At 35.2% G+C, this 18,002-nt stretch overlaps 1 protein-coding gene across 1 annotated transcript in view; it reads right to left on the bottom strand.

The window, feature by feature from the left end:
* The window catches only part of LOC126881604 (protein cortex-like), a 75,641-nt gene that overhangs the window by 31,664 nt on the left and 25,975 nt on the right, over positions 1–18,002 (bottom strand). Inside the window, exons 4-5 of the mRNA XM_050645965.1 lie at positions 11,389–11,600; positions 8,678–8,995 (exon numbers count right to left, since the gene is read on the bottom strand). Of these exons, the coding sequence (XP_050501922.1) occupies positions 8,678–8,995; positions 11,389–11,600 (530 nt within the window). The remainder of the gene's footprint in view (positions 1–8,677; positions 8,996–11,388; positions 11,601–18,002) is intronic.

Below are 18,002 nucleotides of genomic sequence, written 5' to 3'. Positions count from 1 at the left end.
TAGAAGAGGTGATGAGAACAACAAAGAGACAACACATTAACATAGTAATGGGCGATCTGAGCGCCAATGTAGGTCAGGGTAAAGTTGAAGAAAATGTCGTAGAATATGGCTTAGGTAATAGAAATGAAAAGGGTGATCGTTAAGTTCAGTTTTGTCCAAGCGAAGGTTTAATAACAACTAATACATTCTTTAAATTACCACCAAGGCAGCTGTATACGTGGACGTCACCTCAACACACACAAGAAAAAGTAATCAGAAACCAAATAGACATAATGGTGACAAAAAGATACCGTAATGCCGTGAAATCTACTAAAACTTACCCTGGAACTGATATTGGTTCGGATTATGTATGTAATCCAGTAGTATCTGTGTCAGAAGCTAGCCGAAAGAAAGTGAGAAAAACCATCATCCCAGCGTTAGACTTAAGCCAGCTTAAAAGTGAACACTTACGACAAACAGTGCGAGAAGAAATTAACACCAGCGTCAGTGTAGCAGAAAGCCAAATCCGCAGAACAGACAACATAGATGAAAAACTTTGTATAAGTATACAGGGTGTTTTGTAAACCTTAGTTCCTTCTACCTCCTAAAACCTCCTAAGGTTTTAACCTTAGATTCCTGAGGTTAAAATAGGTTGATTTAAGCCAACTTACCTTGGCTTTACGTACGAAAGTTGATAATAACAGAAATACAGGGTGTTAAATTTAAACTTTTACTTTATTTAATTTAAATATTTCCTGACAGGAAGCAGGTAACAACAAGGAATTGGGTAAGTGGGGTTTTTTTAGGACGATAAACCTAAATTCCCCACCAGAAATTATATATTATTCAGAGGGCGCCACATACGTCTTTCAGCGCCCATTTACTACGTTCAGTTTTTTATCCCCCACTCCACATAATTATAAGATCAAATGTTTGCTCCCCTAATATTTCTAATTGAAAAAGGTATAATACATTTACCATTTTTCCATTCTAAACCAACTCAATATTAAAAAAAGGCTGTCCACAATATTTCTGCAACGAATTCTTCAATTCTTTGGTCACGTGGTTCGCAGAGGTGACGACAGTTTGGAGAAATTAATTGTTTCTGGAAACGTTCCGGAGGGAAGATCAAGAAGACGATCACCAACTAGATGGTCTGACCAAATAAAGCAAAGAGAGAGAGAGAGAGAGAGAGAGAGAGAGAGAGAGAGAGAGAGAGAGAGAGAGAGAGAGAGAGAGAGAGAGAGAGAGAGAGCGACTACATTTACCTCGCAAAACTCAACCGTTTTCGAGATAAACGCATTTCAAATATACGTACCATGCAAAATTCAAGTTTTTGAATTTCATTGTAGTTATTAATAGTCCAGTCGCCAGGAGGGTACAACGGCCTCCTTAATTCAGATAGACTTACAGTATTTCTCATGATCATCTTTCAGTGCGTCACAGTTATTCGATTTGTTTCTAACGCATTAAATTGTATGTGACAGAAAAAAAGGCACGTCGGTGATTACATTTCGTCGGCGACATTTTTATAACATTTTTTCTAGTTATTCTAGTTGTCGATAGATGGCGCCATAATAAAAAAATAATTTTTTTTAATTAGATAATAATATTACAAATATAATCTGTATAATTTATAAGACTATACAAATCAAAGAAAATACCATTTTATAAATGCAAGAAACACATTTGATTTGTTTTTATTCCAAATTGAAAATAAAATTTGACAACTGTCAGATTTAACTAAAATGTCATGTTAGAATAAATGTCATAAATGTGTATTATCACGGACTTACCCTTTTTCCTATCATTTGTGACGCACTGAAAAATGATCATGAAAAGGACAATACCCAAGTTTTTTATGTATTTTGACCCGTAGAACACGAATTTTCTGGGTAACAGTTGATTCGGATGTCGATAAGATTGTTATAAACAAAGAACTTGAGGAATTACATAGCAGCGATTTTTCGCAAAACAAAACATTTTTTTGCATTTTCTGGGTGATTCTCAGCAAAAAATGATTGTATAAGTTTTTTAGTAGGATGCATAGTTTTCGAGATAAACGCGGTTGAACTTTCAAAAAATCGGAAAAGTACAATTTTTGAACCGGAATAACTTTTGATTAAAAAAATAAAATAGCAATTCTGCTTACTGCATTTGAAAGTTCAAGTCAAATTCTATCGATTTTGGTTATTTGCATTGCTAAAAATTAAGTTTTTATTTGTTAAACACAGTTATAAACACATAGTGTTTCCCGTGCCCAATGCATGCGTTTTAATGTACGTAATATACGTAGAAATTCTGTATGCGCGCCTACTCGTTCGATTTCAAATTAGAAATGCATTGAAAACATCATTCAATCACTATGTGTTTATAGCTTTGTTTAACAATAAAAAAAAATCATTTTTAGAAATTAAAATAATTAAAACCGATAGAATTTGACTTGAACTTTCAAATGCGGTAAGCAGAATTCCTATTTTTTTTTTCAATCAAAAGTTATTCGGGTTCAAAAATTGCAATTTTTCGATTTTTTGAAAGTTCAACCGCGTTTGTGTCGAAAACTATGCATTCTACGAAAAAACTTGTAAAACCATTTTTTGCTTAGAATGACAAAAATACAAAAAAATGTTTTGTTTTGCGAAAAATCGCTGTTATGTGATTCCTCAAGTTCTTTGTTTATAACAATCTTATCGACATCCGGATCGACTGTTACCCAAAAAATTCTTGTTCTACGGGTCAAAATACATAAAGAAAACTTGAGTAAGTCCATCTGAATTAAGGAGGCTGTTGTACCCCTACTGGCGACAGGACTATAAAAACCATTTGACATATCCTTGTCATACTTGGTAGCAAGTGTAAGTACCAAGTGTAAGAGGTTTTTACTAAATTGCTAAAGCTCTTGAATGATGAATCAATAGGTATAATATTTCACTTATTTAACACAGTACACAATACTGGTATTGTACCTCAAGAGTGGCTGTTGTATACATTCGTTACACTGCCAAAGAAATCCAATGCAAAAGAGTGTTCAAAACATCGAACAATATCTTTAGTGAGCCATCTACTAAAGATACATACAATTTATAAATATCATCCGCAACCAAGTTTATCAAAAGTTGGAGGTCAGGTATTAGTAATACACAGATGGGGTTCAGAAAAGTACTAGGTACTCGAGAAGCTCTCTTCGGTTTGAATGTTATTACACAAAGATGCCTAGACGTTAATCAAGAAGTACATGCATGTTTTATCGATTTTTAAAAACCGTTTGACCGAGTATGCCGCGATAAGCTAAGAGACACTCTTAGCTTATCGCGAAAGAAAAGACATAGATAATAGGGTGGGTCGAAAAACAATAATGTTTCATTTTTTAATCGCTATACCGCGGAAAACTTGCCTTTGGGGTATATAAGTAAAATGCAAAGTAAAATAAAGTTATATATTGAACCCCCAGCTAGCGCATCATACTTAAAGTTTAGTTTTTTTTTCAGAAATCAAGACAGTTTTCAATTATTTTTACAATCTTTAGCCAATAATATTTGAACGTGCTATAGTGAAAACTGTTTAGTTAATAGCTTAAAAAATAGGAAATAAATTTGAAACAGCCAATATCTTTTAATTTGTGGTAGCGCAAAATACTAAAAAATTATTAAAATTCACATATTAGCACCTTAAAAGAAGGTGTGGTCTAGTATGTTGTGTTGAGTGTAAATAGCACAATCCATTTTTTGTTCTTTTACTTTACACCCCATTTAATTGGAATATAATTATTATAGTGTGTTTAAAGTTATAAAGGATATAAATAAAACAACTTATAATTTTGATAACATGTTTAATTGAAACAAAAAAGAAACCAAATTGTAGCCAAACAATGTCAACAAATTAAATGAAATTTTGACTTTAGGAAGAGTCTTTTACTCATTATTTCTGAGTGGGTACGTTGAAGAAGCGCTTGCTGTCAAACTTTGGCTCTGGATGCTACGACAGATCTTATGAAACCGTCTCGTTCCTAATCACTAGGAGGACTAGTTAATCGCAATCTTTTGAGTAAAGATGAATAGTATCTTCTAGATATAAGTTGTGCGATAAAGTCAGGCAACTGCCCTGTGAACTTATCTGTTCGAGAGCCGGGTCCATTTTCCCACTCTCGATGGTTGACTATAGCTAACAGAGTTTTGACGTCAGTCACCTTGACGTCAGTCGCCAGTGACTAACGTCATCGAGAGGATAGCCAGGTTGAAGTGGAGATGAGCAGGTCACATAGCCAGAATGACAGATGGGCGATGGACGAAGAGGTTATTGGAATGGAGGCCAAGAGAAGCGTCGTTCGACCGCCTACAAGATGGACTGACGACTTAAGGAGTATCCTTCATTTTTAGATCATGCATGCCTCTATGGTTCAAAATAAAGTACAGCAAATACATAACAGATGGACCTGAACACGTTTTTGAGGCTATCAAATCAACCAGATTTCTACCAGAGAATTTGATTAAAGTAGTTGATCTTGTAATCGAAAGAAATGCATTTTTCTCACCCAGAAAATTTGCTACTGAGGATCATAGTGGATGAAGGGAAACACATAAGAGAATTAGGATTCCGAAGAATAATCAAAGCAAGGATGTTAGCTACAGAAACAGAAACAATTAGGGTTCTTCGACCTCCAAAAATCACCTTTCATGCGACTGACTCTACTGAATTATTTGATTGGAACACCACTGAAATTACACCACCATCATCACTGTTACGGAGATTCTCTGATGATGAAGTTTGGGTTAAAATCACTGCTGGTGAAACACCCGAGGATTGGAACTTTGGAAAATGTTAAAGGTCATAGTCAAGCCGTGGAACGATGCGTCAAGTAAGTCACTGAAGCATCTAAAAAAGTCGTCGGTGCTAAGTAATGAGATGGTTTCATAAGATCTGCCGTAGCATCCAGAGCTTCGATGCCAAAGTTTGACAGCAAGCGCAGCTTCAACGTACCCACTCAGCAATAGTGAGTAAAAGACTCTTTCTAAAGCCAAAATTTCGTTTAATTTGTTTACATTGTTTTTCTATAATTTGGTTTCTTTTTTTTTCAATTAAACATGTTATTAAAATTATAAATTGTTTTATTTATATCATTTATAACCTTAAACACACTATAATAATTATATTCCAATTAAATGGAGTGTAAAGTAAAAGAACAAAAAATGGATTGTGATAATTACACCCAACACAACACACTACACCCCACCTTCTTTTAAGGTGCTAATATGTGAATTTTAACAATTTTTGAGTATTTTGCGCTACCGCAAATTAAAAGATATTGTCTGTTTCAAATTTATTTCTTATTTTTTAAACTATTAACTAAACAGTTTTCACTATAGCACGTTCAAATATTATTGGCTAAAGATTTTAAAAATAATTGAAAAATGTCTTGATTTCTGAAAAAAACTAAATTTTAAGTGTGATGCGCTAGCTGGGGGTTCAATATATAACTTTATTTGAGTTTGCATTTTACTTATATACTCCAAAGGCAAGTTTTCCGCGGTATAGCGATTAAAAAATGAAACATTGTTTTTCGACCCACCCTAATAGATAATAAAGATCTGCGAATAATTCTCAATTTATATTGGATTCAGAGAGAAAACCATACATCTTACATCCAAATAGAAAATGAGACATCTCAAGAAATAGAAATACGTAGAGGAGTACGACAGGGATGTATTTTGTCACCACTGCTATTTAATGTATATAGTGAAAGCATCTGCCAGGAAGCCCTTTTGCAAGCAAACGAAGGAATCGTAATCAATGGAGAGGTTGTAAATAATATTCGATACGCGGACGACACTGTACTAGTTGCAAGAACAGTAGAAGAATTACAACGATTACTTACAAACATAACTATTGCTCTCCGATTAAGAATGCTAAGGGGCTACGTATTTAACACGCTATTATACGCTGTAGAGGCCTGGACTCTCAAACAGAACAACATAAAACATATTGAAAGTTTCGAGATGTGGTGCTACCGTCGAATTCTGAAGATAAGTTGGGTTGAAAGAGTCACAAACCTTGAAGTATTACGAAGGATAGAATAAGACCCAGAAATTTTGTTAACGATAAAACGAAGAAAACTCAAATATCTGGGTCACCTGATGAGAGGACCTAAATACGCATTACTTCAAAATATAATGCAAGGAAAAATAGAATGGAAACGTAAATCCAGGCCGTAGATGAATGTTATGGTTGCGGAATTTGAGAAAGTGGTTTGGCTGCACCACTAATGAACTCTTTAGATCAGCTGTAAACAAGGTCAGGATAGCCTTGATTATTTCCAATTTCCGATAGGAGTGGCACAAGAAAAAGAAGAAGGGAGGTGTGCCCTAAGTAATTAGCTTGGTACAGACATGTCAGAAAGCAGACCAAAATCGTTGGATAAAAAACAGAGTGGAGCCCGATAGGAATAAGGAAGAGAGACAGACCGTGAAGATCCTTCAGAGATGAAGTGGACGAAGCAATGGAGCAGCGGCGGCTGGTCAGAGGAGGCAAGGGAGACTTAGCCTTCCCATAAATTTTTTACACGGGCTACACTCTTTTGTTTATTTTGCTATTTTGCTTCGCGTTAGAGATATCGGAAAAAGTTATTTGAACAAGTTATTTCAAATAATATTCTAACCCCACATACCAAATTTCATCACAAAATTCGCACTTTTAGTTTTTTCATTATTTGTAGTCAGGATCCTAAAATCGCAGAGGAGGCTGCTGGCCGGAAAATCTCACTTGCTAATGCTCCGCGCAGCCCAGCAGAGTTTATAATAAGGGTCGATTTCTCATACCTGCGGTAATCTATGGTTCAGTTGAACCGGGTTCACGGGTGATCTCCGGTTTTGTTTGGAATGCATTTCTCATTGCACGTTCATGTCAGTGCTCGTTCTACAGCTTTCGAGAAATGCCAATAGATGGCAAAAGGTAAAAAACTGTCGCCATTTTGAACTACCTTTTTTATGCTGTTTTTGAATAAAGTTAAATTTAAGTTTTTATAGTCAAATAGTCATTTTAATAATTATAAATAAATATTATAAAAACAAAAATAATGTTATCGTTTATCGTTAGGCTTAATAAAATAAAATAGGATATATTTATATTATGACAGCGTTTCGTGTTAATACAACTCATGCGTAGTCCATGAAATCATCTGAACTGAGTTCTGAAATCTTTGAACGGCCGAATTCCACCGTTCAAGCATCGTTCAAGTTTAAACTGCCATCGGTTGAAAGTGAATTGAGAAAGACGATTTTGACTTTAATTTGACGTTTACTAGAAGTTCAGGTTAAACTGGAGTTGAACTCGATATGAGAAATTGGCCCTAAGCATGGTAGTTTAAGGAGACCCGGTCTCCTTAGAACTGTATTGTCGCTTAACGCATACGCTGGCTTTTAAAAATAAAACATATTTTAAGGCAATTACACGAAAAGGAACGTGTGCTCTCAATAAAAATTTATTGTACAATCAACAGTAAGTAAAACAGAATTCATTGATATAAATTTCATATCCGTAAGCCCTTTTACGGAATTAATAGCAATTGTTTATATTTACATTTGAATAACGTCAATCTTAAAATGTCAAATTAATGTTGAAATTTAAACGTAAACAATATACTAACCCATTGTTACAGTTAAAAATCCTTTAAACATTTTTCGAATTTAATTGTTGATATAAATTACCATGACTATTTTATTAAATAAACAAGGTATATTAATTAATAGGTATATTAAAAGTGCCATGCACCACTTGAATGTAACTTCAACCCGTGAGTAATGAACCATTACTCACGGGTAAAATAATGGGTGTTATTATCTATTAAAAAACAGCGAATAATGAGCATATTTTATTATTAAACGGTCGTAGAAAAAATACTTTGTTTTTGAAAAATTATCATTTATATTAAAATTATAATTATTCGTAACAAACAAATAATAATATTGAGTTATATTCGCGGTCGGACGGACAGAGAGCCTAGGTCAAATTTCTCACCTTTAGTACCATCCTTGGATTATAAGTTTTCATTGGAGACCTCATTTGTCATTCTGCCTGGTACAATGACGGAGGAGTTGAGTTTACGGACAGAAATACGGACGGACGGGCGGGCGGACAGACGACCTGGATAATTCAACGTTTCCACATTTTTTCAAAATTGGTGAAAACAATATTAATTCGTACTCGATTTTATTCGTAAATGTATATTTTCCTTTAATTTTTGGAGAAAACCTCATCATTTTATTTACTATTTTTTATATTATTTAATTATACAAGAATATTTTGATTTATAGCATGTATCAATATCTTCATTCGATGTATCATAATATGATAAAATATATCGATGTATAATTTTTTTGCCATCCCTGTTGGGACGTGATTTGGGAATTCCCCGCCTGTAAAAGTCCTTACATGTTAGGTAAATTACTTTCGACTCGGCTAAATTAGTTTAGACTTGGCCGTACTAGTTTATCCTGAAGTGTGAGTCTTTATTATATCAGGATAAACTAGTTTGGCCTAGGCCAAACTAGTTTGGCCTAGGCCAAACTAGTTTGGCCTAAAGTGTGTGTATTTGTATCAGGATAAACTAGTTTGGCCTAGGACAAACTAGTTTGGCCTAGGCAAATTATGTCCTGAAATCGAGTTTGGCCGGTAACATATACGTTAAATTTAACCAATCTCTTACCTTTGGGGTTGGTAAAGGGAAAGTTTGAATACCATCAAAATTATGATAATTCATAATAAACACAGTGTGGTCGATTCCCACTGAAGCCAAATAGTTTTCATGGCAAGACAATGCTAGCTTTACAATAGCTGCACTATTTGGGATAAAACGGAAATTTAGCCATTTTAAGTTTGCGCTGAACATGGTCAATGTACCATAAGAACATCCTGTTAATAAGATATTTGATTTTGTCCATTCTGCTGAGATGATATTACACTGAGATCTGCACCTGTCCTTGTGCTGAACAGAACAAACGCAGCTGCCAATATTTGAAGTAAACTGAAACAGAAATTTTTTTAAGAAATAATTAACTTGGGCAAATATGAAAAAATAGTATATGCAAAATTTTGCATATTTTTATAAAAGTGGAGACCACAGAATGCTCTTTTGGGTTTTTTTGTTTATGACCCAAATTTCTGCGGCATATGTCATGATGCTTCGTACTATTGTTTGGTATATCATTTTTTTTTATTTTTCCCTTGTTGTTCTTATTCCAGATTACATTATGGAGCATCAGCAAAAATAAACTTAGAGACGCCCAACTACTTATCAAGAATACACCAGTGGACCGAGTAAAGCAGTACACCTATCTTGGAACAATAGTAAAAGAACAATGGGATCATTCACAAGAAATAAAATGTAGAATAGAGAAGGCTTGGAGCGCATTCAATAACATGGCCAAACTCTTTAAATGCCACAACCTTAATCTGGAGATAAAAGTAAGGCACCTACGATGTTATATTTTCTCAATATCATACTACGGAGTTGAATCCTGGACACGCATTGAAGCGATTGAGAAAAAACTTAAAGCCTTCAAGATGTGGCTATACAGGCGAATCCTAAGGATATCATGGACGGACGAGATAACTAACGAGACCGTAATACGAAGAATGGGGAAAGACAGAGAGGTGATGTATACAATTAAAAGAAGAAAGTTAGAATATCTCGAACACATAATATGAAACTGCACTAAATACAGATTACTGAAGGTAATACTTCAAGGCAAAGTATTTGGAAGGCAAGGAACTTGGAGAAGAAGAATATCATGGTTAAAGAACCTGAGGAAATGGTTCTCCACAACAACATCTAATCTCTTTAAATCATGGGTAAATAAAGTAATTATAGCCAGAATTACCGCCAATATTCAAAACGAATAGGCACAAAAAGAAGAAGAATAGAAGAGATAGAGCTTACAAAGAACTGAATACGTAATAATAAATACAGGAATAATTTCTGCAGAATGGAGAACCACTCAAATGATAGCGTTATTTAAGAAAGGTGATAGGGCAGACCCCAGTAACTATAGAGGGATAAATTTACTGAGCAATACACTGAAACTCACAACAAAAATACTGATGGAGGAAATAATGGCGTGCATAAATATATTGGAAGAAAACAATGATTTAGAAGTGGAAGATCATGTAACGACGTAGTTTTTGTGATAAGGCAACTAGCGGAGAGATCATTAGAATATAACAGGCCAGCCTTTTTCTGTTTTATAGATCTAGAGAAAGCGTTTGATAGAATACAATTAGAAGATATTAGAAGAATTAATTAAAAGATGTGATACACCCACTATATAACAAAAACTTACCACTGGATATCATAAGACTGATAGAAAACTTATATGTAAGAAATAAAATAGAAATGAAAGTTAATGAAATAATAACAGAACCCATAGAAGCAAATACAGGAATGGGGCAAAGAGATTCACTAAGGCCTCTATTGCTTAACATAATAATGGATGCAATAATAAAACAGTTGAGAAAAAAAAACAGGGTACAAAATGGGCGATAGAGAGATAAAAATAATCTGTTACGCTGATGACACCGTGTTAGTAGCAGAGTGCGAAGACGACCTACAAAGATTACTGCACGAATTCAACATTAACGCAAAAAAATGAATATGAAAATATCAGCCCAAAAAATAAAAATCTTAGTAATAGCCCAAGAACCAATAAGATGCAAATTGGAGTTAGACAATCAAATTATGTAACAAGTAATGACTTTCAAATACCTGGGAATTAATCTATGAGCCGACAACAATAACGAAGAAAAGGTAAAAGGTCAAATAATTATTAAAAGCAGTAAACGGCCGGATGCCTAAGCACCTAACACCTAAGAGTGGAAACAAAGGCACGAGTATATAAGTCAGTTATTAGGCCAGTTATGACTTACACGTCCGAAACAAGACCAGATACAAGCAAAACACAAAAACATCTAGAGACCAACGTAATGAAGATCTCAAGACGGATTGCTGGAAAAGGACTACAGGACAGGGTAAGAAGTGAGGAAATCAGACGCATATGTGGGATAGACAATATGAAGACCTGGGTAAAGAATAGAAAAGAAGAGTGGAATCAACACATAAGCAGGATGTGTGGATCAAGAATAGTAAGAATAGTCAAGGACAAGTCACCGTTAGGCAGATGAAGTACAGGGCGCCCAAGGAAAAGACGGAATGACAATTTATGGACAGAATGAAAGGCAGCGTTGAAAAAAAAACTGGTAATACTGCCTATATAAAAGAAAAAGAAGAAGAAGAAGAAGAGGAGACTCCGAGGACCAATTTCACAATTCCGTCAAATTATAGATAGAGAAACCAGTTGTCGGAGTAATACAATAAATTATTGTGCGTACGTCTCTCTTTTATATTCTTATCTCTTTACTTACTTTGTTTCCCAATATATCGAACACTTCTACCTGGTTATTGTTTACAGCTACGGCAAACAAGGATCCATCCCTATTCCATCTTATGCATCTTGCCACAGTTAATTCCGTTGTCACTTCCAACGAATCTTTTTTATTCGGATGCCACAAATGTACTTTTGAATCAAATATGGTGGCAATATAACCTGTGTTACCCCAATCGACAATATTATTAACTGAAAATGAAGATTATGATAATTTTATAAAATAAAATGAAAATTTGCAACTAATGTTTGGCAAGTCTACATCCTGGCCGTTCTTTCCATCTTTTCACGGTTTGCGTGTGGGAGTGACATTTGACAATTTCCGCGATTGTTGTAGTTGACCAGCCAAAAAGATCACCAGGTCCTAAGAATTTTAGGCCTGCCGCCTTTCTAGCTAGCCGGTCAGCAATGCGGTTGCCTTTATTTCCGTTGTGTTCTTTAACCCACCTCAGGATGTTGTTGTTACCATCCGAATCTTGGGCTAGTGATTCATGACACTCCATTACTAGCCCTGATATAGCACGTGGTCTGCTCAGGATTAGTAGCGCACACCTTGGGAAGTCTGCATCAGAAAAGTACTTGAGAATGACCAAGAAAAACCTACGCTTGACAGTTGGTTTTTTAACTGGCCATTGTCAACTAAGAAAACACCTCCACACACTAAAGCTAGTAGACACACATCTATGCAGGAGGTGTGAACGAGATGATGAAACTGTCGAGCATGTCCTATGTGAATATCCGGAGTTATGTTCAATACGAGAGTATGCGTTCGGCGAGCCTTGGCCTACACCTGCCGATATAGGGGAGATGTCACCAGGTGATTTGCCGCCTTCTTGAAAATGATAGGATGGATAATGAACTAAGGACGACAACCCCCTGGGAGGATGTACAATGGGTCAATTGTGGCCTGAGTGCTGTGGGACTTGACTCACACTCCCTATTCTACAGATACAGAACTAAGATTTGGAAGGTCGTCATCATAATTAGAAATATAAACCAATCGACACTATGTAACGAAACGTATTTTGTGGTGGGAAAACTTTAGTCAGTATAATATTATAGTATACGAGACAATCATAATCAATAATCATCATTATCAGTCCGTTTCAAGTCCCATAAAGGAAGTAATCCTCCTCTGTTTGTCGTCCAGGGTGCACGGTCTTGTGTAGTATGGATCCAATTTTTTGTCAACTTAAGCTGGCCACTCATGACACCGCGGCATCGTTCAATTTTGTCGAATTCGATTAATTGACAACAATTTTGATTGTGTGTGACCGTGCAACCAACAATATCGTTACAATTTTACCAAAGAGAAACAGGTTTTCTATACTGCAGTACTGCATAATTGGACCACGTTATGTAATAACGGATTAACCGCCAAAAGTCCAAAATCGAGATAATAGTGCCATCTTGCAGCTAGGGTGCAAATCTATGTATAAAAATATGTTTTTTGTAAAAAAAATTTAAAAAAGCTGTTTTTAAATGCCTGTATTAAGCGACATTTTTTATTTTATTAAAAAAAATCTCACACTAGGATTTGTAATATCGAACTAAACGCCAATAATGGTACATAATCCATTGTCATAAACAAAAATCCGCATCTTTTTAAGTGTAATAACGAATCAAGCGCTACGAATAGTCGGTTAATTCTTTATTACAAAACATAACATATTTACTAACGTTTAAGATATCGAATTAAAAGACATCCTTAGTCAGGTAACATCAGATTAAGCGCCAAATATGTCTCTTAATCCGGTATTCGGATCTTAACTCATGCGTATCTTAAAAAATCATTAACGAATTAAGCGACATTTGATCGAATAACATTTAAAATATAAATTATTTTTAAAAAATTTTAAACACATGTAAAAGTCTATTTACATTTGCATTAATATATTAAATATGAAACATGTCAGTACTATTATTTTAGAAATAGTACCAAAAACAAATTTAAAATCTTTAAACCTATTTATCTCAAAACTACGTTTTGGCGCTTAATCCATTATTACATAACGCGGTCCAATTGATGTCATCGACGATTTTGTCGAACGACACCGCAGTATCGTGAGTGGCCGGTTTTAGTCATAATAGTTATACGTTTAGTCAAGAAATTACTAACAGAACAATGACTAGAATTAATTAACATAGAAGACAACACATATAAATTCATCACCGTTACAAGTAATTAAATCAAAGATGGAAGAAATAACCAAATCCCTGAAAAATGGAAAATCCCCTGTTCCTGGTTACATCATCCAGCCTCAAAAGTCCACTGCTGAACATAGGCCTCCTCCCCTCGTTTCCAACCCCATCTATCCTGCGCCGCCCTCATCCAGCTTTTATTTACCTTTCTTAAGTCGTCAGTCCATCTTGTAGGCGGTCGACCGACGCTTCTCTTGTCTTCTCTTGGCCTCCATTCCAATAACCTCTTCGTCCATCGCCCATCTGTCATTCTGGCTATGTGTCCTGCCCATCTCCACTTCAACCTGGCTATCCTCTCGATGACGTCAGTCACCTTTGTTCTTCTCCTGATTTCTTCGTTTCTGATTTTGTCTCGCAGAGTTATTCCTAACATTGACCGCTCCATTCTTCTCTGCGTGACTCTTAGTTTGGTAGCCGAGGCTTTAGTTAAGGTAAGTGTTTCTGATCCGTACGTCAAGACTGGGAGGACGCACTGATCGAATACCTTTCTCTTTAGACATGTGGGTAACTCACTTTTAAAAGTTTCTCTCAGTTTTCCAAATGCTGCCCACCCAAGACCGATTCTTCTCTTCAGCTCATGAGTCTGGTTATCCCTGCCAATCGTAATTTCATGTCCCAGGTATTTATATCTATCTACGAGTTCTATTTCCTTCCCACCAATACTGATGTTCTGGTTGGGTACCAAATTTGTCATTATTTTTGTTTTTGAGATGTTTATATTTAAACCAACATTTTCTGTAGCTACAACGAGTTCTTGTACCATCTCTCTTGCCATACCTAGATCCTCAGCTACCATGACTATATCATCGGCGAAACGTAAGTTGTTTAGGTATTCTCCATCTATTTTTATTCCCTTTGTCATCCAATTCAAACTCTTGAAAGCATGTTCTAAGACCGTATTAAAAAGTTTAGGTGACATTGGGTCTCCTTGTCTAACCCCCCGTTCTATTTTTATGCGATTACTGTTAGTATGTAATTTGACAGTGGTTGTTGCCTGTAAGTATATTTTGTGTAATAATTTTGTATACCTAGAATCTAGCCTGCATTCTTTAAGCGCCTGTAATATTTTGCTAAGTTCAACTGTATCAAAGGCTTTATGAAAATCGATAAAAACTAGAACTAGGGGTTTATTGTATTCCACTACTTTCTCTATCAGGGTTTTTATACTTTGTAGATGGTCATTTGTTCCGTAATTTTTTCGGAATCCTGCCTGTTCTCTTGGTTGATAAGTCTCTAACTTTCTTTCCATTCTCTTAACTATTATTCGCGTAAATAACTTATATAAATGGCTGAGGAGGCTAATCGGTCTGTAATTCTCTAAATTGGCTTTGTCTCCTGCTTTGTGTAATAGAATCATAGTAGCGTTGTTCCAGTCTGTTGGAATATTGGCGTTGTGAAGGCAGATATTGAAAAGTTGTTTAATTTTTTCAAGTAGTATATTTCCTCCAATTTTTAGTGCTTCTGATACTATTCCATCTTCACCTGGGGTTCGATTATTTTTCATTTTCTTCAGAGCCTCTTTGATTTCTGATTTTGTTATATCGGGCATTAAATCCGATCCTTGATTTAATACTCCAGTTTTTACTGTAATTGGAGGTTGCGCATTGTCATCTTTTTTTCTTGATTTGTATAACTCTGTGTAGAACTCTTCGACTATTGTTAATATTTCATCTCTGTTTGTAGTTTCTTTTCCAGTTCTGTTTCTTAGTTTGTTGATTTCTATTTTTCCTTTTTGTACGCTTACGTTCTTCAAAACTTTCATGTTCTTTCATAAGAACATGAAAGTTCCTGGTTACATCCCTGCAGAATTAGTGAAAGTCGGCAAAGAAAAACTCCAGGAACAGTTAAGAAAACTCTTTCAAGATTGCTTAAATGGTGCCGAATTAGCAAAAGAATGGAAATTATTCATCATGTCAACCATCTACAAAAAGAGCAGTGCGAAAATTACAGAGGTATTGCGGTAACCAGCACAATAAGTAGGATGTATGGAAAACATATTAAGAAGAAATTAGAAAATGACTATAGAGATTACGAAGCAGAGGAGCAAGCTGGCTTTAGAGCTGCGCGGTACAGAGTAGACCATCTGTACTCTATTACGCAAGGCATTGAGAAAAAAACAGCCGTCAATAAAGAAGTTAACCTGGTATACGTAGATTTACAAAAATCATATGACAGTGTGACCCTCAGCAAAGTATGGTCAATCCTACATCAAACCGACGTTAAACATGGTCTTATCAAATCAGTCCAAAGTCTGTATAATGGAACGACTGCAAAAATTAAAACTCGATCAAGGATGTCTGAGTGATTTAAGGTGACGAAAGGATTGAAGTAGGGTTGTTGTATTTCGCCTACTTTTTTAAAAATTTATCTGGAACAAACACTCAAGCTGCGGAGAAGAAAATGTAATAGCATGGGAATCCCTCTCAACGACGAGACAACACTATATACTTTATGTTTCGCTGATGACCAAATTCTGATTGCTCAGGATCATGACGACTTTAGCTACACGACGTGGAAGCTAATAGAAGAATATAGCAAATGGGGTCTCGAAGTCAATATTAAGAAAACTAAAGCCATGTGTATTGGAGGGACAAAGATAAATACTCTGATGAATATGAGCACGTGGCTATGAAGATAACTTAAGATGGAACACTCGTTGCTGCTATAAAAGACAAAAAAATACAGGTTAGAAAAGCCATATCCAAGATAAACTGCATTCTGTGGGACCAAACAATATCTAAAGCGAACAAACTCAGTGGCGTAACAAACTCCGTCGGCCCCCCATCGCAGAATTTTAAATGGGGCCTCTTTTAACCCGGGAGCTGTCGCGGCGCCGTTAGAAAAAATTCAACTTTTTATCATTTTCCGTGATAACTTGATGAAAAATTTTGCAACATAACTTTCTACTCGTAAATGCCTCGAAGAAGATTGTAGTAATGCGTGGGATTTTTTTATTTTTTTTTAATTTCTTTTGTATTTTTTTTGTGGAATTTATGGCTTTGGTGAGAACCAATTAGCTTTAGAATCGTTAGAAACAGATATTTTTAACATAACAAGCAAACAAAAATATTATAAAATAGAAATTTGTTTTAAATTCGTATTTAAATTCGTATTTTTAGATTTTTCTCTACGCGCGACTGCTTACGTGACAGAAGGGAGCGCGACTGCTCCCGCGTTAACCAATTACTAAAAACGACTTGTTTAACAAAAACTTTTTTGGGTTAGCGTAATCATTCACTGTTCATAACAACTTACATTTCTCATCTTTATTGGTATACCGAACCGTTCCGACCCGGGGTGCAAGGGGGCAGCGCGAGCCGCCCTAAAAATAGGGAAAAACAAAAATTTTATAGTGGATTTTACTCCAAAAGTGGATGAATTAAAAAGTAAATAGAAACATTTCTGAACAAAGTAAAATGATGAATTCACTGATATTTTTTAAAATTATTTAAGTACACAAAAGAGTTTCATTGTTTAAACAATTACTAAACAATTAAAGGCTATATATAAACCATCAAAAAAGTTTTGGAAAAATATAAGCTTGTTTGATTTTTCCCGAAACAATGCAAGTTTCCTACATTGACTCCCCTAACGTAAAGTAAATATATAATACCCTAATATAAAGCGTAAGTGTTATAATTTCCTTATCTTACCATTTATCTGTTGAGAAATTGTCCAACGATTACACAAGAAAGTCGTCAATAATTGATCAATAAATGCATACCAAACTGATGCAACTATAACCGTAAAACAACATAAACATAAATAACATTCAATGCAAACAACCAATATGAAACTACTGGCGATAATATTGTATCGAAATACTATACGTAGGTAAAGAATAACGAGAAAAGAGAAAACCAATTTCTAGTTTAAAAAATAGTGTTCTTAAATTCGGCAAATTGCAATTCTCAAAGATTTCAATAGTCACGTACAACATTCTAGTTTATTGTCGTTACCATAAAATTTCGGTAGGCCGGAAGGGATTAAACTTTCTAGATATTATGAGATAATATACTTGGCGAATACGTCTATTTAGAAATAACCGTTTTTAAATTTAAACACACAACGTAAAATAATATAACAATAACGGATTTTTACATAATATTATCAGATGACAAGATGGGCCCCTAAACGATTGGCCCCCCCGCAAGTTTCATGCTGCGGGGGGCTCTGTTACGCCCCTGAAACAAACAGCTCATATCCAATAACATACTTAAAAGTGTAATCACATATGGCAGTCAAGTTTGGCCACTGAAACAAAGAATGAATAAAATGTTACTAGTCACAAAAATGGACTTCTGGAGAAGAGCAGCAGGCAAATCAAGAAGAGGTCGGATACCAAATGAGTGAATACGAGAAATGATGGGAGTCACACATACAATAATTGAT

This window comes from Diabrotica virgifera, chromosome 3, assembly GCF_917563875.1.
Source record: "Diabrotica virgifera virgifera chromosome 3, PGI_DIABVI_V3a".
Classification (NCBI taxonomy): Eukaryota; Metazoa; Arthropoda; class Insecta; order Coleoptera; family Chrysomelidae; genus Diabrotica; species Diabrotica virgifera.
Note: the sequence above shows the minus strand (reverse complement) of the source record. Positions and strands in the feature narration are given on the sequence as shown.